We start from the raw sequence: 25,134 nt of genomic DNA, 5'->3' as shown, positions 1-25,134 counted from the left end.
AGCTTGTAGGCTTCAACTCATTTTATTGGTGTAGTTCAAACTGTAAACCACCTAGCTGGAAATGCTTACTAATATCCTTGTTTTTCAATGTAGTCTGTTAAGATGATTTTCTGTCCACATAAGTCACTTCAGTACATGAATGTCAAACAGTGGATTGATAAGTAAATATAAAACTGGAATGGGATATTAGTTGTCGGTATACATTAAATGTAAGACCTACATTAATCATAGATAATATCATGTACAGTATGTAGGAAGTATAACATTCAATGATGTGGCATGTACACTTGCAGGACTACATGTCCAAGCTTTAAAAATCAAAATGTAATCCAGAAAATACCCAGTTTAACCTCATATCCTTCTAGGGGTTTTGGGTAGGGAGTCTGTTTTTTTCTGTTAGGCCAGCGTAAAGGTTAACCCCCACCCTCAAAACACACACACACACACATATCCACTCCAGGAGACCTGCGTCTGAACCGACCGGACTGCACCTGCCTTCATCTTTCCTCCCTGTCTCCCTAACTCTACTCCGTGGAGGACAACCACCTTTGGATTCTGCTAATTCAATTTCATAGACAAACACATATGAAGGGAGTGGGAAAGGGAGGGGAGGAATAAGTGGGAGTGGAAGGGATGGAGATATTATAGAGAGCCAGAGGATGGGGTTTGTGGGAGAAGGGGAGGTGGGTGAAGGCAGAGATGGGTATAGGGAAGGAAAGACATCTGGAGGGGGAGGATGGGAGGGACAGAGAGAGGGAGAGAAGAAACATGAAAGTCCAAGGTTGAAGACTCATAAAGCTCTCATAACTGATGAAGATGACCATCATCTTCACCCTGCTCCCCATCTAATGAAGTCTTACCTCTGCATCTATCTTTATGTAGCTGTACTGTTGTAGTTTATTACTACCTTGGTGGTGAAGGTAATATTAGCTATAAATACTTATCGTATATCTGCTTTCTACATGGAACCCAAAAGTGTATTACCTGGAACCAAAAAGGGTTCTACAAATGGTTATCCTATGGGGACAGCCGAAGAACCCTTTTAGGTTCAAGATAGCACCTTTTTTCTAAGAGTGTGTAATGCTAATTGAGCACTTTAGAATGCACTTTATGGTGCAAGATGGCTCCAATCGAGATGGCAGCTTCACTTCTAGTCATTAGGAAACTGCAGTATTTCGGGTTTTTTTATGGATTATTTCGTACATTGTTAGCCCAGAAACCTTAAGTGTTATTATATACAGACAGGGAAGAACTATTGGATATCAGAGAGACGTCAACTTACCAGCACAACCAGCATTACGACCAGGAATATGACTTTCCCAAAGCGGATCCTTTGTCTGCGCCTCCCAGGGCATTTAAACTGATTCCAGAGGCCAAGCCAAAACAACACCATCGGAGGAGAGGGTGCCGGAGCGGTCTTCTAGTGAGGCTTCGGATGCCCGCACACCACCCACCACTTCCAAGTATATTACTCACTAATGTCCAGTCCCTAGTTAACAAAGCCTACAAAATCAGGGCAAGAGTTGCTTTCCAAAGAGATATCCGGAATTGTAGCATACTTTGTTTCATGGAAACATGGCTAGCTTGGGACATGCTGTCGGAGTCAGTAAAGACAACAGGATTTTCAGTGCATCGCACCGACAGGAATAAACATCTCTCTGGTAAGAAGAGGGGTGTAATGGTTTTCTTCCGTTGAAGGAGAGGAGGACCACAATGCAGCGTGGTTAGAGTTCAACTTGTTTAATTAAGACCATACATGAGAACACTACAAAATACAAAACAACAAATGTGAAAACCGAAACAGTCCTATCTGGTGCAATGACACAAAGACAGCAGACAATCACCCACAAAATACCCAAAGAACATGGCTGCCTAAATATGGTTCCCAATCAGAGACAACAATAAACACCTGCCTCTAATTGAGAACCAATCTAGGCAACCATAGACTTCCATAAACACCTAGACTAGAAAACACCCCATATACGTACAAAACCCCTAGACCAGACAAAACACATATATCCCCCATGTCACACCCTGACCTAACCAAGATAATAAAGAAAACAAAGATAACTAAGGCCAGGGTGTTTCATGATTAACGACTCATGGTGTAATTGTAAAAACATACAAGAACTCAAGTCCATCTATTCACCTGACCTAGAATTCCTCACAATCAAATGCCGACCGTATTATCTCCCAAGAGAACGCTCCTCGGTTACCGTCATAGCCGTGTATATCCCCCCGCATGCAGATACCAAGACGGCCATCAAGGAACTTCACTGGACTATGCAAACTGGAAACCATAAATCCTGAGGCTGCATTTATTGTAGCTGGGGATTTTAACAAAGCTCATTTGAGAACAAGGCTACCCTATTTCTATCAGCATATTGATTGCAGTACACGAGCGAGCAACACGCTCGACCATTGCTACTCCAACTTCCTTTTGGCAAATCTGACCATGTTGCTCACCTCCTATAGGCAGAAACTAAAACAGGAAGCGCCCGTGCTTAGGTCTATCCAACACTGGTCTGACCAATGGATTCCATGGTTCAAGATTGCTTCGATCACGTGGACTGGGATATGTTCCATGTAACCTCAAGGAAAAAAATTGACGTATTCGATGACTCGGTGAGCGAGTTTATGAGGAAGTGTATAGGAGATGGTGTACCCACTGTAACTATTAAGACCTTCCCTAACCAGAAACCGTGGATTGATGTCAGCATTCACGCAAAACTGAAAGCACCTACCACCACATTTAATCATGGCAAGGCAACTGGGAATATGGCCCGAATACAAACAGTGTAGTTATTCCCTCCGTAAGGTAATAAAACAAGCAAAGTGTCAGTATAGAGACAAAGTAGATTTTCCGACACAACAGTGGTAGGCTTGATTACCAACAACGACGAGACAGCCTACAGGGAGGAGGTGAGGGCCCTCGGCATGTGGTGTCAGGAAAATAACCTCTCACTCAATGTCAGCAAAACAAAATAGATGATCGTGGACTTCAGGAAAAAGCAAAGGGAGCACCCCCTATCCACATCGACGAGACTGCAGTGGAGAAGGTAGAACGTTTTAAGTTCCTCGGTGTACATATCACCAACAAACTGAAATGGTCCACAAACACAGACAGTGTGGTGAAGAAGGCGCAGAAACAGTGCCTCTTCAACCTCAGGAGGCTGAAAAAATGTGGCTTGTCACCGAAAACCGTCACTAACTTTTACAGGGGCAAACTCGACAGCATCCTGTCGGGTTGTATCACCGCCTGGTACGGCAACTGAACCACCCACAACCGCAGGGCTCTTCAGAAGGTGGTGTGGTCTGCGCAACGCATCACCAGGGGAAAACTACTACACCGGCTCTGACGCTTGTCGGATGTGGCAGGGATTGAAAACTAGTACCGACAACAAAGGGAAACTGAGACGCAAGCTTCCCATTGACGCGAGCCTACCAGACGAGCAAAATGCCTTTCATGCTCGCTTCGAGGCAAGCAACACTGAAGCATACACGAGAGCACCAGCTGTTCTGAATGACTGTGTGATAACGCTCTCGGTAGCCGATGTGAACAAAACCTTTAAACAGGTTCACAAAGCCGCTGGGCCAGACGTATTACCAGGACGTGTACTCAAAGCATGCCAACTGTCAAGTGTCTTCACTGACATTTTCAAACTTTCCCTGACCGAGTCTGTAATACCTACATGTTTCAAGCAGACCACCATAGTCCCTGAGCCCAAGGAAGAGAAGGCAACCTGCCTAAATGATTACTGCCCCGTGGCACTCATGTCAGTGGCCATGAAGTGCTTTGAATGGCTGGTCATGGCTCACATCAACAGCATCTTTCCGGACACCCTAGACCCACTCCAATTTGCATATCGCCCCAACAGATCCACAGATGACGCAATCTCAATCGCACTCCACACTGCCCTTTCTCAACCAGAAAAAAGGAACACCTATGTAAAAATGTTTTTCATTAACTACAGCTCAGCATTCAACACCCTAGTGCCCATGAAGCTCATCACTAAGCTAAGAACTCTGGGACTAAACACCTCCCTCTGCAACTGGATCCTGGACATCTTGACGGGCCCCTCCAGCTGGTAAGAGTAGGCAACAACACGTCTGCCACATTGATCCTGAACACTGGGGCCCCTCCGGGGTGTGTGCTTAGTCCCCTCCTGTATTCCCTGTTCACCCACGACTGCGTGGCCAAACACGACCAACACCATCATTAAGTTTGCTGACGAAACAACAATGGTCGGCCTGATCACCGACAATGATGAGACGGCCTGTAGGGAGGAGGTCAGAGAACTGGCAGTGTAGTGCCAGGGCAACAACCTCTCCCTCAATGTGAGCAAGACAAAGGAGCTGATTGTGGACTACAGGAAAGGGCGGGCCGAACAGGCCCCCATTAACATCGACGGGGGTGTAGTGGAGCGGGTCGAGAGTTTCAAGTTCCTTGGTGTCCACATCACCAACGAACTATCATGGTCCAAACAGAAGAGGGCACGAAAAAACCTTTTCCCTGTCAGGAGACTGAAAAGATTTGGCATGGGTCTCCAGAACCCCCCTCCCCCTCCCTTTTGTACACTGCTACCACTCGCTGTTTAATATCTATGTATAGTCACTTCACCCCCACCTGCATGTACAGATTACATCAACTAACCTGTAACCCTGCATACTGTCTCGGGACCAGTGCCCCCTGTATATAGCCTCGTTATTGTTACTTTTTATTATCACTTTTTATTTTATTCTACTTGGTAAACATTTTCTTAACTCTTCTTGAACTTCACTGTTGGTTAAGGGCTTGTAAGTAAGCATTTCACAGTAAAGTCTACACTTGTATTCGGCGCATGTGACAAATAAAGTTTGATTTGATTTGAAACTACCTGCCCTCCAGGACACTTACAACACTTTCCATGTTACAGGAAGGCAAAAAAGATCATCAAGGACAATAACCACTCGAGCCACTGCCAGTTCACCCAAGTTCCATCCAGAAGGTGAGGTCAGTACAAGTGTATCAAAGCTGGGACAGAGAGATTGAAAAACAGCTTCTATCTCAAGGCCATCCGATTGTTAAACAGCCATCACTAGCACAAAGAGGTGGCTGCCTACCTACAGACTTGATATCATTGGCCACTTTAATAACTTGAACCCTAGTCACTTTAATAATGCCACTTTAAGAATGTTTACATATCTCACATTACTTATCTCATATGTATATACTGTATACTGTATCCTACAATATATTAGCTATTGCATCTTAGCCACTCTCATCCATATATTTTATACTTACATATTCTTATCCCATTCCTTTACTAGATTGTCTGTATTAGGTTGTGTTGTGTAATTGTTAGATATTACCTGTTAGATACTGCCTCACTGTCGGATGTCGAAGCATAAGCATTTTGCTACAATAGCAATAACATCTGCTAACAATGTGTATGTGACCAATCAAATTTAATTTGATTTATAAAGGCAATACATTAGATTAATTCATATATGATCACATTTCTGTAGCTAGAGGGCTTGATTTATTATAGCACAATACATACAGTGCCTTCGGAAAGTATTCAGAGCCCTTGACTTTTTACACATTTTGTTAGGTTACAGCCTTATTCTAAAATTTATTAAATTTATTTATTTCCTCATCAACCTACACACAATACCACATGATGACGAAGCAAAAACACGTTTTTAGAAATGTTTGCTAATTACATAAGTATTCAGACCCTTTACTCTGTACTTTGTTGAAACACCTTTGGCAGCGATTACAGCATCAGGTCTTCTTGGGTATGACGGTACAAGCTTGGCACACCTGTATTTGGGGAGTTTCTCCCATTATTCTTTGCAGATCCTCTCAAGCTCTGTCAGGTTGGAAGGGGAGTGTTGCTCCCACAGCTATTTACAGGTCTCTCCAGAGGTGCTTGATTAGGTTTAAGTCCGGGCTCTGCCTGGGCCTTTCAAGGACATTCAGAGACTTGTCCCGAAGCCACTCTTGCGTTGTGTTGGCTGTGTGCGTTGGGTTGTTGCCCTGTTGAAAGGCAAACCTTTGCCCCAGTCTGAGGTCTTGAGAGCTCTGGAGCAGGTTTTCATCAGGGATCTCTCTCCATTCATCAATGCCTCGATCCTGACAAGTCTCCCAGTCCCTACCACTGAAAACATCCCCACAGCATGATGCTGCCACCAACATGCTTCATCGTAGGGATGGTGCCAGGTTTCCTCCAGACGTGATGCTTGGCATTCAGGCCAAAGAGTTGAATCTTGGTTTCATCAGGGGAGGGAGAATTTCCTGCAGTCCTCAGCTGCGAGAACATCTGTCTGTGAGGGGTCCAAACAGCCCCCCACGTGTTTGCTCACGGGTCGCCTGATTGCCTTTCCTTCCTATTTTCTCTCCCACTAAAGACCTGCTGTCCTTCCTCTCACTCTAATCAACGCACCATGACCCAGAGAGGTGCATTCTGAGAGATGCAGGGGAGAGGGACACAAGGAATGGAAATAAGGGAGGAATCAAATGAAAATGTGTATTTGTGTTCAAGAACATGTGTGCGCGTCAGGAAAGACTAGTGTGTGACTGTGTGCGTGTGTGACGTGGGCACCCTGTGCTCACCCTGGGTTTGGAGCCTGCTGTCTGGGTCACAGTGGTGCACCCTGGGGCCTGAGCTCCACAAAGAGGCCTTCTATAAACAGCGGCACATCACTCAGGCGAGGAGCCCAACAAAACCATTACCACGCTTTGGGGAACATAGAGCTGGCTTCATTACATCTGATATCACTTAGAAATAGAGCTGGAATCAAGACCTTTTCACAAATATATTTTGGTATTTGTTTTGTTAGTCCATTGTTGATAGTTCCAAAATATTTTGCATGTCAGCAATCAAGTTTTCAAGATACTGTATATAATTTTATAAATACAGAAATATGGCAGTTGCGTTTTGGTATTTTGATATTTATCTTGAAAACTTGATTTCTGACATGCAAAACATTTTGGGACTATGTCAACAATGGATTAATGAAACAAATACCAAAGATAGTTTTTTGGGTGAAATGTTCCTTTAAGGCAATTTTAAATGTGTATATGAAAGAGAGAGACTGAAAGAAACACTGAGAAACAGAGAAATGTATACATTTCAATAATCAGTTTCAAGGACTCATCATTTATTATTCAAACTTTATTTCCTTAATGTTGTGAGATGGAATAATTATAAACACGTACAGCTCAGGAACAATGTCTTGTCTAAGATAAGTCATGTTTTCTGAAGCAAAAAGAGTGAAAATAAATTATCATAACAATAATTATAACAGCAATTATAACAACAACAGTTGCTCTGTTTGCTTGCTTATTTTTTCAATAAAATCTGTTAAAAATAGGGGACCAGGTGGGTGGTGTGTATTCCAGCATGTGAGGGATGAGGGGTCAGTGGTGTGTGTGTGTGTGTGTGTGTGTGTGTGTGTGTGTGTGTGTGTGTGTGTGTGTGTGTGTGTGTGTGTGTGTGTGTGTGTGTGTGTGTGTGTGTGTGTGTGTGTGTGTGGCGGCTGGGTCAGAAAGTCTTTCATTCCTACGGTATCAACAGTCTGTCCACAGCAGCCAGTCAGTTGGCGGGTTAAGAGGGGAAAGCAGTGGTTCCCCTATCTCTTCTCTGATAGGGTGGGAGGGGGGGGTACCAAAGTGACTTAGTAGAAAAAAGGCAAAAGAACCATGAATGTCCCCATTCGCACCAATGAGTCTTCGTCTTCCACACACTTGAAGGGGGCAACTTAGCATACCCACATTCCTCTTTACCCTCTCACTTTCTCTATACCTTCAGTCACGTCTCCTCTTCATCAATCTCTCAATGAGGCCAGGCAAAACAATGTCCTACTGACAGTTGATCCCCATTACTATTACCCTTCTAAAAACAGACGCAGTCCTCTTTATGTTGTCCCACAGTAGTGGTGGTGATGGAGTTGGAGGGGTGGTAGTGGTGGCAATGCCTGATGCAGGGGCTTCAGGAGGCTTCAGTGCTCAGCCCAGGCCGGCGACCGACCTGAGTGGTGGGGATGGCTGAAGGAGGGGTGATGGATGGGCATGGGAGTTGGCAGCATGTGTCCGGAGTGGCTGAAGGGGGGAAGGTGGCCCATGTGGGTCATGTGTCCAGCCAGGCCGGGGCCACCCCCAAAGGGAGAAGACCTGTCATGCATGCATTTGGACAGCTCATCGTAGCCATCTCCGGAACGCTTGCCCCTCTTGGACTTGCTGGACATTTTGCGGTTGCGTGTCTGGATGCCCTCTTTCTTCATGGTCATTGGCCTGTTGACCTGTGGAGAGCCAGGGAGGAGGGATGTTAGCTAAGGAGAAGCCAGACAAGCCTGGAGTAGGCTATTGGAGTAGGCTTCATATTGATATTTTGTGGGTTTCAATGTCATGTCAAATACCTGTTTCTTGTTTTATAAAACTGTCCAGAACTAAATGATTTAGTCATTGGACATGTTCTTGCACTCTCAATCCTTTTATATTCAACTTTGTCAAGCTTCGTTCGTAATTGTGGATCATTTATAAAAATCTAAACAACTATGCCTTTTTAATAAACATGAGAATTTTTTTTTATGTGCCATAAATATTGTGGAACACATTTAACAGACATTGGATAACCAAGCCACATTAAAAGGCATGAGCATTTTTCCACTTTTGTCTTTAAAATTAAATAGAATCCTCTCACTGAACATGAATACATGAGGACTGGAAGCCACGCTAAACCTGAAAGGGCTACTCTCAGACAAGTTGGCATCAATATAACTGACGCCTTTACCCTGAATGACAGTCCCACCCTCCAGCCTCTCCTGGGAGTAACACCCCCCATTGAAACAAAGATGGATTAATAAAAAGAAAAAACGACTGGCGGGTTCTGCTTGACAGGAAAAGCAGACTTTGCATCCCCAGCCTCTTTCTCCCCGGCTCCTCAATCGATACAAGCTGTCCGCCTACTTGACCAGCTCACCCCCCAGTTTCTATGTAGGCGGTCAGGCTACTTACGTTGTGCAGTTTGTAGTAGAGCCCGCAGGCGTTGCACACCGGGTCGCCATTGCCGTTGCGCCTCCAAAGGGTGGTGGTGGTGGTCTGACAGTTAGCGCAGCAGGTGCCAGCTCGTCTCGCAGCGGACTGGGGAGGAGAAAAACGCATACTGTTAATACATTATGAATAAAGCCATTCAAATGTTAGCTGATTTGACCATTGTATTAGGCAACAGAGGTCAACGAGGGAAGTGAACATGACATGAATACGATTATTGAAATGAACGACCGTGACGATTTAGGCATAGCCAAAGGCGGCTACATTTCAAATGTTCATTTGGAATTTATAGGACATTTCTGAGTTTAGAACTTAAAACCACTGGTTTTAAAAGCCTACTGTAATGTTCCACCAGATCTACCCATATCAACTAGTATCACGCATTGAACAACAGAATAAAACATTCTCTTCTGTAAATATCTTCCCATGTATCTTTTAGGATGATGAGTATTATGACTTTGTGTTGCTGTGTAGGCTATTCTCCAACCAACCTCCTCTCAGGGCTACATCCACAAATAACATCAAAGACAGCGCCAGTTAGACTCATGAAATTGCTTAAAGGGAGTCACATCTGTATTGATTTAATTGAATATATTCTGTGATCTATACAAGCTTAATTCAATTTTTCAATTTGTGCAATGCTGCAAAAGCTGTTTCTAGTTAAATGCGTTGTTTCTATCTTTTACCAATTACTGCTGTCATATTTCATTTAATTAAAAAAATAGATAGGGCACATTAATAATGTATGCCGTCTTTTTGCATGATTCTCCCTTGATCCAGAGAATCAAACGACCCGAACTAAGACATCTACAATACCGGGGCCCTGTCTGCCGATGCGCTTTGTGTCCATTACAGATCAATTCTTCACACATAATAAGAAACATTTAAACTCAGAATACAATAACTATACAGCCATGGTGCTGCATGTGTGTTTTTATTTTCATTCATTTAAGATTGTGTCATATCATAGTTGTTCATTCAAAACATCCCCAATAAAAACAACGGTGGCGATGCACGGAATGTAAAAAAAGAGAAAAAGAAAAACATCAACAAAAAACACTTTGCATTCCGACGCATAAAGCTTGCACCCCGCAAGACAAACAATCCATTTATTTTCCAACCCCCCTCACGTTTTCTCTCCCCACACACACATACACACAGTGCTGTGATAATCGCTTTACAGTATATGTCAAAGTCTGGCCTGAAAAATGCAGCGGGGTTTGTTGAAGGCGGAAACACCGGGGAACCTGGCTTCCTTATCGGGCCGGGCAGATATCCGGATAGGAAACAACTGGATGCCCTTTGAACTGAACTCTGAAAACACTTGAGCTGAAAATGCAAAGCTGCGACCACAGACCGACCCATGGAAAATGTAATGGACTTCTCATCGGAAGAACTAGGCAGAGGCGCGCAGCCAAGGAGAAAAATGCAGAAGCTTTATTTACACTAAGCTGCGCTAAAATGAGTTATACTCGTCCCACTAATGCTGACGATGTTGCTAATACAGTAAGAAACAATGTATTTCAGAAAGACAGTTATTCAAAACATATTCAAATATAATCCCACCCTATTCACCATGCTCACCATCCCATTACATTTAGCTCAATGGAAGATAGCAATGGTAAAGCAAACAACCATTTCAATTTGTTGAACATTTTGAATGATTGATTTCAAGGCAACCACATGGGTTAGGCTACACACATACATTAAAAACACGAGGGAATTGGGCTACAATTAGGTTATCCAACTAATATGTCTTTGGCACTGCATGACTGGAGGAGTATAAGTATAAGTACAACTGTCTAAGTACAGATTTAATTAGATATTACGGTATAAGTTATTGATTGAAACATGTATATGATGTAGGCCTGTAGTAGCATATGATTTAATTATGTGAAATAAATTGAATGTCTAATCAGAACTAAACTATTCAGATTAAGCCTATAGGCCTACATAAACGAGGTGCGGTGAGTAAAACACCTACTGATCATGATTCATGAACCTGTTTAGCAGAGGAAAACAGAAGCTAGAAAAAGTAATTATAGAAGCAAAATAAAGTAAAACAATTTGCTTGTAAAATTGAACAAATTTAAAGATTAGATCAATCTAAGGGCTCTATTCAGTCTGTATTGCTGAAGCTTTACAGATTGTTTAAATGCAGATTTACCATACATGCGGTCTCTGCTAAGGGACGGAACACTGCCTTTAAATTTCAATCAAGCTGTAACTTGTAATGCCGAACTTCCATATGGATTGAGTAGAGCCCTAAATCTACTGCTTTAATGTTTAGCCCACATTTTGTTTGAGCTATCCAAAAGTTAGGAGTTGGATTGCGCCTTGGACTGGCATTGAAATTAGCCTTAATTACTTCTCACAATTTACTTTTGGGAAACTTGAATATCTTTTTAAACTTTGAGATGGTAAGACTGAAAATGCCAAATTAGTGATTTGGTGGAGGCTACATGCAAATGTTGAAAATGAAATTTGCAAAGCACGTAAAAAATGGAGAAAGGGGAGATCTAAAGATGGAACATCTATCATTGGTTACTAAAATGACTAGGATAATGCCTTTGGCTGCTAGAAAATGAAAGAAAGTTCATTTGAAAACCGATAGAATGTTAGAGTGCATGAGGATGTGTTCAATAAATATTTTGATCAACATTTCTATGGTTGAATTTTTGTCTTGGCTACTTTGAAGCAAGGTAAGACATGCCTCATAATAGGAAGTAAAACGTCCCGGTTTCAAACGACTAAGGAACAGGTCAAATATAGTGATGCTAATGATTATTTGCATTGATCAATCTCATGTGGCCTACTGTTAGCCTACTTCACTATGAAAGACCAACATGGGACTTATCATTTTAGGTCATTCAGAGTACATATCAATGTTACTCATAAAAGATTTCACACAGGGCAGGCCTTTTTACATACCCACTCCTCTTGGCCACACTACACCACTAATCAGAGTTCTGAATACAAAATGAAAGAAATAAAACAATTTCAAAATAAGCAGGAACCAATATATATATATTTGTTTTAAATAACATGTAATGATAACTAAACAACTCATCATGATTAATAATATTGAACATTAAATGTACAATAATGCTTTGGTCCGAGACAAACAAATATCTATAAAAGTGTATGTGCATTAAAAATAACAGGGCTTGGAATACGCTTTGCTCCTAAATGCCTGTGCAGAACACTGGACAAAGTGTTTGTGTGTGTGCACTGTTTTTCACTCACTCCAGTGTGGTGATAACTAAAGCAGCATGGGCATTGGTATCAGTGACAGTATCAAAAGTACCAGCAATAATAATAGCAGTAACAATGGCAATAGTAGCAGTATTGTAACAGGCGGTGTAGGGGATCAGCAGGGGGTGAGAGGGACAAACAATTCCAGGAAGATCATAGGGAAAATATAACTTTCCTGGAATTGTCCTGGCGGTATCTGCTTCATGCTCTATTTGGGCCCCCTTTTTCAGATGTGGAGGGGTAGACAGGAGAGAGACGGGGACTCACCAGTCTGCGTTTGGGCTTGATGAGAGGTCTGTTCTGGCCATTCATCTTGTGGTACAGGCCGCAAGCGTTGCACAGGTAGTGACCCGTCCCATCCCGCCGCCACAGGGGGGTGGAGGTGGCACCGCAGTTGACGCACTCGCGCCCCTCTGAGCAGAATTCAAGTGGAGGGAAGACAAAGGGAAATTTATATAATTAAAAAGTTCACACTCCATCAAAAGCTAAACTGTAACAGATTCACATTAAAGACAATAGTCGTCAGGACCAAGGAGGACAGACAACCGGTTACTAATGAGCCTATTGGAGCCACTTTTCATTAGTAGTGTAATATGAAGTCTTAGTGCCCCCCCCGAGGACAGTGTCTCAGTGTGCAGGTGTACCAGCCAAGGACAATCCATATGACTGTCATTTGTACAGCTTGGTTCAGGGCGAATCTCCATGGATACAGACACCTGTATGTAAAGTGATCCAAGTTCGGAAGCCCAGGGACAGCCAGGACGTGTCCAAAGGTGTCCAAACAGATGAATGTGAGACACCATCAAATTAGAGCTACATATAATTAATCAGCTTAGCAGGCACACATGATAGGAAACAGAAGAGTGTGCTGCTGGTGGTAGTATTAAATGTGGGCCTGACCACACTATCGTCTCCACCAAATAGAATCCCATTATATAGTTCAGTATCACTTCATATCAACCCGGCTTTTCCCTTTATCCATGCCCTTTACATTTGTTTACAAAATGTGTTCATTGTTAGGTTTGTGTACCTGACAGCAACTGTGACCCATTTAGTGGTGACCCTGATTGTGTTTTCCTCCTCTGTAGTATTAAGTGCTCAAGCCTTTTCACCCACCTCTACATCTTCAGCTGCAGAGAACAAATGGGCGTTCACTCTCTCTCCTCTCAGTTTCACTTTGTTTAATGCACAGGCTCAGTCAATTGGGAGGTTGCTGGCGCATCATGTCTTATTATAATGTCAGCGACACCCACAGTCCCACCGAAACCTGAGAGAGGGATCTGCTCTGGACAATGGCAGTGTTCACTTTGAAGTGTATTCTGAGTGTTTGACTCTCTCTCCCAGTCCAGCAGAGGCACCAGTATCAATACAACAATACAACATCACCTTCCAGCTCCACAAATGCTAAAGCTGTTGAATTGTGGTGTAATTTGGGGAGGTTCCACAGGGAGAGAACACTGAGATCGCACTGGCCAAGAGTGTAGGGAGTGTGAGGCCATTGCCCTTGGAGAGAAGAGGTAGGTAGGTGAGCGGAGAGGGCTGTTTTGAGGTTATTTAAACAGGAAACAACACTGTCTTAAGGTATGTGCTGACTGCTGAAATGTCATTGTGGACATTTCATACAACAATCCATCACTGCTACATCAGATGGGACTGACAGATTAGAGTAGCTAATGGCAGGTCTTATAGTTACTGATTTTGGAGAGTAACTCACATAACAGTAGGCTTTTCTTGCATTAAATAATCCCCTTAAAAATGTGTGAAGTGTTTGAATTAAAATATTTGCATAACCAATCTACCATTCACAAAGTATTGAACTACTAAGCATCCGTCAGATAATAGCACTTTGAGCTCTGGTGATCATCTAAATGAAGACAGTTGTTGCAATAATAAATGTCTCCCTATGAGCTCATGTGATGGCTTGATTAACTATCTAATTCATTATCTAGTATTTGTATTAATTTATCTGAAGGTGATGTGCTCTTTGGAAGATCCTAAACTTTTATACGAGTAGCGGCTATTATTACAGTATCACAATATCGTTATTATCAATTATAAATATTGTGATTCATGTGGTCATGTGGTCATTACCACCAGTGTTATAATCATCCACTCAACTAGAGTAGGCTACCTTAACCCTGGGTTTCATTCCTTCTCACCATCACAGCGCACTGGGCCAAGGCCATGCTTAAAAACACAAACAGCAGGGCTCTGTCGCCTGTGACGGCGCATCCCGACGGTGCTTTGTTAGTATTGGGGCAAGCAATGGGCAGGGGTGGAGGTCGTGATTTGTTCACTCAGAAGTATAGGCTACAGGATATGGTAGGAGCCAGAGCGTCGTGACTCCTGCATTTTAAGTGTAATAAAGAACTACTCTAAAAGAAAACAACTGGAAGTGAACACTTCTGCCAAACAAGGACATTGGTGGGATATATGTTCAGCATCTAAACCGGATAAACATAAAAAAGTCCACTTTGAATATGGTTAAAAATAGTAGCAAAATAATGATTATAGGCTTAGGCCACGTAGCACTTTTGATAGAACATGCACAATAGCTAAGCCTTATTACATTTTCTAGTGAAATATTATTATATTCAGCACCCTCTTAAAAATACTATGTCCTACTATAAGCCAAATAATCAACGAGAAAATACATTTTCACGTTGAATTCCCTATTTCTATTTTGGTGACTGTTGACTTTAGGCTATCATCTCTTTGCCTCGACTCCAAAACATGTTCAAGCTGGTCCTGAATATTTGCGTTTGTAATCGGTGACCCTGATTATTCGTTTCATGTTAGATTCCCATTAAGTGACCCTTTTAAGTGGATGGTGTTTACAAGTGGTGACGTATGCGATGGAACATAGATAAGAGTCGCTGAAACAGGTTTGAGGAGAAAGAAACGCTGCCGGTAAAATAACCTGAATAAACTATTACAGCAACCAACCGTTTGACAGCGAAACACATACTGGATGGACCACCCAAACTATTTCAAGATAAAATAAACATTTATAGCCCTACAAGTAAAAATCTATTTAAAGTATGCTAATTATTGTATGTGCCCTGACAGAAATCGATACACTTCCAAAGCGTTTCGACAAAAACTATAGACCGAGTTTATATCGTTAAACATGCAGGCCCAGATATTGGTATCTTAAAACTTACATAATTATACCAAACTCTTTAGGCACAGGGTAACTTTTTGAATAGAGTTATGAAACTCACCTGAGCATGACCGGGCTTTGCTTTTACACTTCGGCGTAAAGCTGGATGAAGATCCGCCCAGCAGGCTACCGGGGTGGAAGAGGCTGCCGCCGTACTCGTGTGGTGTTGGTAGAGAGTATGGGTAGGTCGGGATAGGGAGGTGCGTTGCGGGTGTTTGGGCACTCATCGAAGCTAGGCTGTTGCGCAAAGGACTGCAACCCTCCATTTTCATTCCGTCTGCGAGTGACACTTGGTACTTTATGGACTCCTTTTCGTCCATTCTCGCAGAGTTGGCGTGTGGAGAAGTAGGGCCGGGGTCCGGGGACACGTCTTTGGGAGGCGTAGGAGGGAAACTGTAGAGATGGTGCGGGCTGGAGTGGGACGCAGGGGTGAGGGAAGACACGGGAGCAGAATTGGAGCTACTACTGCAAGGGTAGCCAGAGCTAGCAGGATGCAGTCCGGGCTTGCTGAAATGGCTGACTGCCCATGCGTTATGGTGGTGGGCAGCAGAGATGGCCGCCTTCCCGCTGTCCAGCCACGGAATGCCAGGGCTGTGGATGAGGTGTGGCCGGCAAACCTGACTCCCAAGGCGAGCTGGAAAAAGAAATAAGCTATTATGAATTTTTACTAATCGAAATCGATTGGTCCAGTTCTCTCAAAATGCGTAAAAGTGCTGTCTCTTCACCTGTTGATGCAAATTCCAAACTATTTAAACTCGACATCGAGTTATCATTTTCAGTGTAAAAGTTAATCAAATAGCCTACAGGGCACTAACTTAACCCCACGTCATTTTACAATCACCAGCCAAAGCTAAAACAAGAGTTAGGCTACAACAGCCCCGTGCCATAGCCTATACAACATATTTACTAATTTAAATGTTCATGCTTATTGCCGAAAGCATGTAGGCCTAACTGAGAAGAAAAAAATCCACGAGGAGAAAATCGGACCTTTGTAGAGGCCTTGATTGAACAGCTATTTGCCTATGGCCATTGCCTGGTCGTCGCTCAAGTTGGGCTAAAGAATGTTATTAGCAATTTTGCGCTTTTTATATTATATCCGGAAGTGCCTCTCTCTCCACTTTTCTAGAAACCCCTGGCCCAACAGAGAGGGGTTAAATGACATACTTCCCTTTCCTCTTGCTATTTATTGCTTGAAATTCTCATTTTATGATTCCATGCCGTATGTCAGATACATATAAGCCTAGGCTATACGTTTATGGACATAGATGTGTTCGAGTGATTTAATTCACATATAGGCTTAGGCGTGAAAGGGAACAAATTAACAAAATGTCCTAGGATTAAAAAAATAAATAAAAGTCCCATAGGGGACTGTTATGGCGCATTTTAACTGGTCGGTCATCGTTTTCTGTGTCAAAGGGCTTTGCGCATCACACATAACCATTTATGGCAATAATATAGGCCTACCATCAATGAGTTTGGAAGCAACAGGCTGGGTTGAAGGAAACATGTAATCGTATTGTAACTCGCACACTCTCGCAATTACCTACAGATTTAAAGCAGACTTGACTAGAACACAAATACAGTTTAGTCACAAGGCTGAGCGCGTCTTACCATGTGTCTGGCTGTATGTAACCCTAGCCCGGGAATTGGCATAGTAGGGGTTCCCCTGAGAGTCCAAGTGGTTCAAAAACACGTCCACCTCGTCCGGGGGCAAAAGCGGCGCCATGGGCTCCATGTAGTTGTGGGTCAGGCTGTGGTGATGCGAGTCCAGGTGCTGCCCATTCAACACCGCGTGGTGATGCGCCATCCAACGAGATTGATCAGCTGCGACTTCCATAACTTCGATCTCCTTATCCAAGATATAACCAAAACGCCGTAGCCTACTTTACTCAAAATACAAATTATCTTTCTGTGGTCCTTCTCCTGGATCAAGCACTTTTAAACAGTCCCGAAGTGTGGAGAAAAGGATGGGCGTAGTGATGCAGTTGTGATATGGGTTTTCTGCACACTCTCCTTATAGTTTATTTGCTTCAGATATAGAAACCTTGATCCGTCTTGGCTCTTACTGACACCTGCAATGAAAAAAAACATAATGCTCTAATTTAATACACAAGGTGGTGCCAGCCCATTTTGTAGAACTCCTTCGGGGATGTATACAAAAGATAAGAGATTGTTGTTATCCATATATGTTCAGTCCTCCGAGGAACATTGATTGTATAGATAGGCTAGTCTACCACTGAAGCCCTTTACAAACAGCTTCCGTCACAAATGTAGCCTACACATTCATATGTATATATTTTTTTAAATAGTAAAAAAAAAACATTGATGCAAGTTTCTGTTTTTTGCATCCAATCTTATTCCGTTAAAAAAAACGTATTGTGAATATACCTGGTGAAATTTTCATCTATAACTACGATCAGCTGTTCAAACACATTTTAATCTCTGAAAGGCCTGATCCGTGAGGTACCCGGGCGCACGCTCATTAATGAAATGTGGCTGTACTGATGCGACTGGCGCCAGTAAATTCAATATCAAGCGAGCCGGGGCGGAGTCACCCGTTAGCAGTGACCTGCTGTAAGCCAACCACAGATCAGTACAGCTACAATTGGCTCATGTATCCTAGCTCTTTCAATTTCCATTCTGCTGTCGAAACAGTAATGCTCCGGACCAAAAAACTAAAAGACATATCAATCAGCGTTGTAATTTCTTGGGGGTCTTTTTCTCTCTCGTGAAACTCACAAAATGAGCAATTGGGCTCTGATAAGGTCATCTTCTAACAACACTTAAGAAGTGGACAGCCAAGATGGAGGCAAATTGTAACTGTAAAATGTAAACCTACCAAGTTCTAGAGCAGTCAATTACATTGCTTAGCCTTGCCTATACCACGTTTAGAGAACGCATCATAATACTATAAGCTTGAATTTGAAGTGAATGCCAATGCTATTTTGAATTGGCAAATTAAATGAAACCAACCATGATTAGATTTTCTAATCTACAGGTTTAGTGGGCTAATATAAATGCTATCAGACATCATAACATAATTATGGTTATTTTAGTTAAGCACTGTTGGTTTTTATTCTGTATTTCATGAATAAAGTGGTTGGTTTTACGCATAATGCCTCGTTTTACGCATATGCCCTGGGGAACTGCATCGGCAGGTTGGACAAACTTTACAAATATTATATATGCCAATCATGTAAATGTTACGTAGAACAACAACCATTACAGGTGTGAGTTTTCACATGAGACTGCAATGCAAATAAATACAACTTTCAGCACCTCTAGGATTAATATGGTTGAAGGCGTTTTATAACCTCGAAAGTGGGGCCGATGTTGTGAACGCCTAATTGTCTTTAATTAGTAGTCACAACCTTCTTCTTGTGAAAACACTGGTTTTGTCTCAGAAATAGGGCGATCAAACACTATTGGCATGGTAATAGCGCCTTTTTCTCACTTGGTGGTGCAGACAGGGCGTCAGGCCTCACTTGCGTAAAACCAACTGGTGACCATTAGCGGCACTTTGTTCATTCTTGTTTACAATCTCCTCGTGGGCTAAAACAAGTTGGCTTGCCCACAAGAGTGCCGCCTGTTACTTTTCAGTTCGCTGCAGCTAGCGACTGGAACGAGCTGCAACAAACACTCAAACTGGACAGTTTTATCTCAATCTCTTCATTCAAAGAACCAATCATGAACACTCTTACTGACAGTTGTGGCTGCTTTGTGTGATCTATTGTCGTGTCTACCTTCTTGCCCTTGTGTTGTTGTCTGTGCCCAATAATGTTTGTACCATGTTTTGTGCTTCTAACATGTTGTTGTTATGTTGTGTTGTGTTGCTACCATGCTGTGTTGTCATGTTTTGCTGCCTTGCTATGTTGTTGTCTTTAGGTCTCTCTTTATGTAGTGTTGTGTTGTCTCTCTTGTTGTGATGTGTGTTTTGTCCTGTATTTATATTGTATTAGATGTTTTAATCCCAGGCCCCCGTCCCCGCAGGAAGCCTTTTGCCTTTTGGTATGCCATCATTGTAAATAAGAATTTGTTCTTAACTTACTTGCCTAGTTAAATAAAGGTTACATAAAAAATAAATATAACCAGGTAGGCTTTGTCCTATAATTGCCCCATTTGCATAGCCTACCCAAATACTAATATCTAGGTATATATGTGATTTACTTTAGTATAGACTAGAAATCCTCATGCCTTAGGTAAGCAAACGCCTACTCAATTATATGCTACCAACTGAGCATCTGAGACTCATAATATGTAGGCTTACAAGTATAGTGGTCTTTTATTATAATGTGATGAAAAACTGTAGCGACACACTACATGGACATGCCATGTAGGACCTACCTGTTCCAAAGGAAATACATCCAGGATGAATATGTCAGTCGAGATATACTGGCTTAGCCACCAGGGTAAAAATGTGGCATTTCGTGCCATGCTTTAACGATATTGAATATTAAAAATGAATTGTTTTATTGTGGCTTTTGTAATAAAGAGTGCGTGCGTGCGTGCGTGCGTGATTGACATGCAATAATTGAAGGGAGCTCGGGGCCCAGACTGACCGCCTCTCTGACGCCGCGACTTGACGTCACAGCATCACAGAAAAGGGGAAAAAATACCAGCGCATGAACTTTATAATCGTTCCAAAAAAGCCTCGAGATCAACGAGGACCAAGTTTCACTTATTCTGATAGAAATACAGTGATGTTTTGGCCAAGCTTATGTGAAGTAATTACATGCACTCTACTCAACCTGTGAAAAAAGGGATGCATGAATGCTTAACGCAATGTTAGAGCAAAGCCATTTGCGCAGTTTGGGCTTTGATATGAGCATGTCTGTATGGTGTGTGTGTGTGTGTGTGTGTGTGCGAGTGTGTGTGTGTGTGTGTAGCTTGACATTCAGTCATTGGCACTGGCCAAGGGCCATGACATGATGAGCTCAGCTCTCTGTGCGTCAAATCCTAAAACCAACAAATTAACGTATGTGGGGGTCTTAACGCACCCAGGGGTCTCCCTAATTATGTAATCACCCAAATACAGACATTCTCCTGAAATGAGACATATATAGCTACAGAAAATGACAGGTGTAGCAGTGAGGAGATTTGTCTGAGTAAATTGTTTTTTTTATATATAATGTGCAACTGTCTGTCGATTCATTGAGCTGGTCTAATTACATAGATTTAAAAAAAAAATGTTTTATATGGCACTTAGCGAGGTCTAAAGTACAATATAAATATTCCCTACAGATATTCCATTGAAAAAAGTGCAGAACTTCATGCCAACTGCTTTAAAAAAATAAGCATCAACACAATAGATCTCATTAAACTATGATGCATCAATTTAATAGTCATGTACCAACTCAAATTTCAAATATGAATTATTCTTGATTTACATGTTGACCAAACTCTATATAGTGATCAGTGCAGGAAAAACCTATCATTTTACAACACCTTCACCCTAATGCATACTGTTTGTAATTCACCCCTGCTGTCTGTCTGTGTTGTTGTCTGTCCTCAGTGCTGTGCTCCTCTCAGCATTGTGCTGTCTGTCTGTGTTGGTGTCTGTCCTCAGTGCTGTGCTCCTCTCAGCATTGTGCTGTCTGGCTGGGACTGGGTGGGTCAGGCCCAGCAAGCAATCTTCTCCATTGTTGTTTTGCTTGTTTGCCAAATGGATTACTCAACAGGATTTACTCCTCTGTAATTTATACCTTCATTAATCCCATTTGTATCTGTGCTGGAACAAAGGATGGGATGATGGGTTGGGGGTAGGGGGGTCCTCTCTCAAGGACATAGCAGAATTGTCTCACAGGGGATACTACTAGAGCGGTAGAACCCTTGGAGGTAAGCAAGGGTACCTATAACTGAGGGAAATACTTTATTCCTAATAAATGTTAATTTGCTATCTTTACATAGCAAACACAGGGATGGTTATGAAAGACAATACAATAGTAGCAAAACCATGTCAATTTCTAGTTTTCTTTTCTGCTGTAGGATTAAATCTGTGCAGCGGACAGCTTCGAAACATGCTGAAGATATACCCTACCACCATTGCTAAGGTATGGTTGTTATTACTGAACAAGCGCAAGTGTATGAGTTACAGAGAGAATTCAAATAATTAACAGGTGCTGTTATGAAATGAGCTTGCCTTTCTAAACCTGTTTCTTCCCTTTGCTCCTGGTCATCTATCATTTTCCAGCGGGCTGGGGGGGAGTAGGGTGGTAGTGAGAGCCACAGAGGGGTTTGTGAAGATAAGCAGAGCTGGGGAGAGGAGAATGACACAAACCAGCTGAAGCATTATTGTCCTTTACTCATGGGTAATTAGATCGAGCCAGGGCACTAAGGGCTATAGAGACACAAGCACCCAACACCCAGCCCATCCTAGTGGAAGCGCATGGGAACACAGAATGAGATGTGAAAGCTATGCCTTTTCACCCTCACATTAAACTGCATCCATTTACTTTGAAGTTGTTATATGTTTTATTTTAATAAATTACACTGAGGTGCAGCTGAATATTGGAGAAGTCAAACTACTATTTTTGGACTAGGCAAATCTAGCTATAATGGCCCATTAATGGATGGACTTCTGTACATGTTGGCTTCCTGTATCTCACTGGTAGCCTTGACATTTGAGAGTCGTTTATTTAGATTAGGTGTAAGTGATACTTTTGATTTATATGAAGTTGACCAAAAGACACACACACAAACAGACACATAAAAGGGATGCTTAACTCTTTGGCATGTGAGGGACTGCTATGTGATAAGTAACCGTAAGGGGCCACATGTTGAGTTTCGAGTGAAAGCGTCATTTTTATTAGATGATCTCAGTCTCACCCGGGCAATAAATATGCCTGCTCGAGACAACAGTTCCGCCCCTGTTTCTATTCGAGCGCTGAGATCATGACGTTTTTGCCCTTTCTTGTGATGAAAGGGGTTTACTGGAGTTAATGCGGTTGAAAGCACAGGTGATTAGTGGGTACATCGTCATATGTCAATATAACGCCAATGTTGATCTCACACCCTTGATTTGGTTAGCCTATCTGGATCTGCATAATTCCATAAGAACAACCCGAGGCCAGAGCAATTTTCACATTTTAAATGATGAACTATTAAATACTTAATGAACATCTAGTACAGAAAATCAGATCACACTAAGTCAGGTCATTCCAAGACGGATACTCGCAATAACCATGTAATAAATAACACTGTTAAACCATTAAGAATTTAATCTGGACAAATTATAATCGATGCTCTTCTTCTGCTCATATGACGCGGCAGGTATTCTGGGGGGACTCGGGAGGACTATGTTAGCTCTACCAGATGACTTCATGTTCGAAGTATCACATTATGTTATTTTCCTAGTCTATATAGCATAATATTTACAAAAAACACTAGGCCTAATAACTAATGCTCAAAGGAGCTAGCTGTAGGCATAGTAGCATACAGTCTCAATGCATTTTTTCAACTATTTTATTTGAGTTCTATTTAGTCTTATAAAAAAAGATTGTTTAGAAAACCAGGAAAACTTGTTTGATAGTCGTAATTATAGATTTGACAGAGAAATGCAAACAGCACATAATCGCATCATATAATAGCACAATTGGATTAGATAGGCTACTGCTGTAACTGCGGAACGAATTATTCTGAATGGTAAACTATATGATAAACACATGATAAACTGTTTGAATAAAATACCTTCCAATTGTAGTCTATTGTTGTCATTATTGTGTTGGCTTGTATTTCATGTTGTTCTTCTCACATTCTAACTACTCCGTGTCCATTCCGAGTGCCGTGCCATGGCTCTCTGCGGCCTATAATGTAGTATATTTTAAATGATACATAGGCGCGTTCATTATTTTTTGACTGGCATAAAGCTTGGATAGCCTACTCTGTCACATATTGTATTTCAGTTGATGGACAACTATTATTGCAATATGCACCCCAACCAGTAACAACATTGCAAGGATCATATATCCTAAATAATTCCATTTACCACAATATCCTATGTAAATATTGAATAGCTCTTACCACTTGATGGTTGCATATGTAGTGGCTGATCCCTGGTCTTCGCGATGCACAGGCTCGATGGACACAAACTGACTCGGTCCTGCTCTGTCTGGGAGAGGAATAATGAGAGACTCAGTCTTGTATAACCGGGTCTCCGTTTCGCTTGCCTGACACCGCGTAGTTCTAGCACGTTTCCCTGTTATGCGCACAGTGATGAAGGTGGTAGATTTGCCTAAAAATCAATCCGCGTTTGTTGGTGATGCTGCTGTAGAAGTTATGTCGCTCTTTCCCAAGAGTTCTGTCAACTGGCAAGCAGTTTAGCGACCTCTCTCTCTCCCTTTCAACCCTTTCACTTTTTCAATCTCTGCACTCCCCCTTTCTCTCCACTGAAAACGAGAAAGAACTTCATAGACGTATAGAGGCTGGAGCAACGTAACGATGTCGGTCGGTGCGTCAACCAGTCTCTCTCTATCTTGTATTCGGGATCCTAGCTTTGGCCATCTTGATATGGATTGTGGAGGAGGGTATCTAGTGTTCATTCTTAAAAACATTTTAGTCGTAAGGTTTATCCGGCCTACAGTTTCACTTCATAATCAGTAAGCAGAACAGTTCCTTATGGAATGTTATGTGAGAGTGGAAGGTCAATATCACTCAACCAATCCAATAACCAATCAGGTTATTTTGAACTGTAATAAAAGTCATATAAAGTAGGCCTAGTTTAGCGCTATGGCGAGGCAATATATCTTCAAAATAATCTAATCTATGAAAAAACAAATTGTGATTATATTAGCCTACCTATTGAGCTATCGTGGGTTGTTGGGCTATGATGAAGCAAGCTACATAAATCTACATGCACAATAGTATTTGGCCTAGAGCAATCCGGTGTAATGAATTCCTTCGCCAATTTGGATTAAAATACGGTATACCCCATGACCGACCCGCCCTCCTCCCATCTTCTTTTTACTCTGTCCCACACATTAACACCAACTTTTAAAACATGCAAAGCCTCAATATCTCCTGCACGCGACCTGGGCTCGTGCACTGCCTCTGAAGCCAGGCAGGTGCAAGGGTGCAAGGACTGCTGCATCCCGGGCTCGTGTCCCCTAGAGTAGACACACACAAAAAGAGGAGAAAACCAAGCTTGCATCAATAGAAACAAAAAAGTAAACTCTGACATAATTAATTGCATTCATTTCAAAACGTAAAATAACTTATGCAAAATTCATCAAAGACCGATCTGTTTTGGCTCATGCATAAGGGCCTTGAATGAAAAAAAACAGACAGAATATACACACTGACTTGACATAAGTTTAATTTTCAAAATAAAATAAACTGATAAGAATCGTCTGGTTTATGGTAGGTTATATAATTTTACCAAAAAAGAAGAGAAGCCGAAAAATAAAGACAGTTATCTTGAGATGGCGCTATATGTCAACTCTCCCAACTGGAGGCAGAAAAAGCTCCATAGGCACATGGTTTAAATTGTGTAACTTCGTCATATACGCCCAGAGAAACACATTTTAAATAGCCTGTATTGTGCATTTAGGCCTATATTTTTGTTCAAATAACATTGTTGTAATATATCATCAAATTCAATGACGGCGCACAATTGAAGACAGCATATCTTGTTGAAACTGGAGAGTGCATTATTGGCTTAGGCCTACTTGCATCCAGTAACTAG

General features: G+C 42.0%; 1 protein-coding gene across 4 annotated transcripts; it reads right to left on the bottom strand.

Moving 5' to 3' along the window:
- Window positions 1-7,112: 7,112 nt before the first annotated feature.
- On the bottom strand, window positions 7,113-23,897 carry LOC118388414 (GATA-binding factor 2-like). Of its 4 annotated transcripts, none has more exons than XM_052526721.1 (6): window positions 23,475-23,897; window positions 17,067-17,527; window positions 15,518-16,089; window positions 12,560-12,718; window positions 9,002-9,127; window positions 7,113-8,286 (listed from the first exon to the last, which is right to left on the bottom strand). In XM_052526721.1, exons 2-6 carry the CDS (start codon window positions 17,290-17,292, stop codon window positions 7,987-7,989), a joined length of 1,383 nt encoding a protein of 460 aa, XP_052382681.1. In that variant the 5' UTR covers window positions 17,293-17,527; window positions 23,475-23,897; the 3' UTR covers window positions 7,113-7,986. The 4 variants fall into 4 exon arrangements, with proteins under 4 accessions (XP_052382681.1, XP_052382683.1, XP_052382682.1 ...); XM_052526723.1 differs by having other exon boundaries at window positions 12,560-12,705; window positions 15,517-16,089; window positions 23,475-23,892; XM_052526722.1 differs by lacking the exon at window positions 23,475-23,897 and adding an exon at window positions 17,844-17,964.
- Window positions 23,898-25,134: the final 1,237 nt, after the last annotated feature.

Source organism: Oncorhynchus keta, chromosome 10, assembly GCF_023373465.1.
Source record: "Oncorhynchus keta strain PuntledgeMale-10-30-2019 chromosome 10, Oket_V2, whole genome shotgun sequence".
Classification (NCBI taxonomy): domain Eukaryota; kingdom Metazoa; phylum Chordata; class Actinopteri; order Salmoniformes; family Salmonidae; genus Oncorhynchus; species Oncorhynchus keta.
This window is presented reverse-complemented; position numbering and strand designations above follow the sequence as displayed.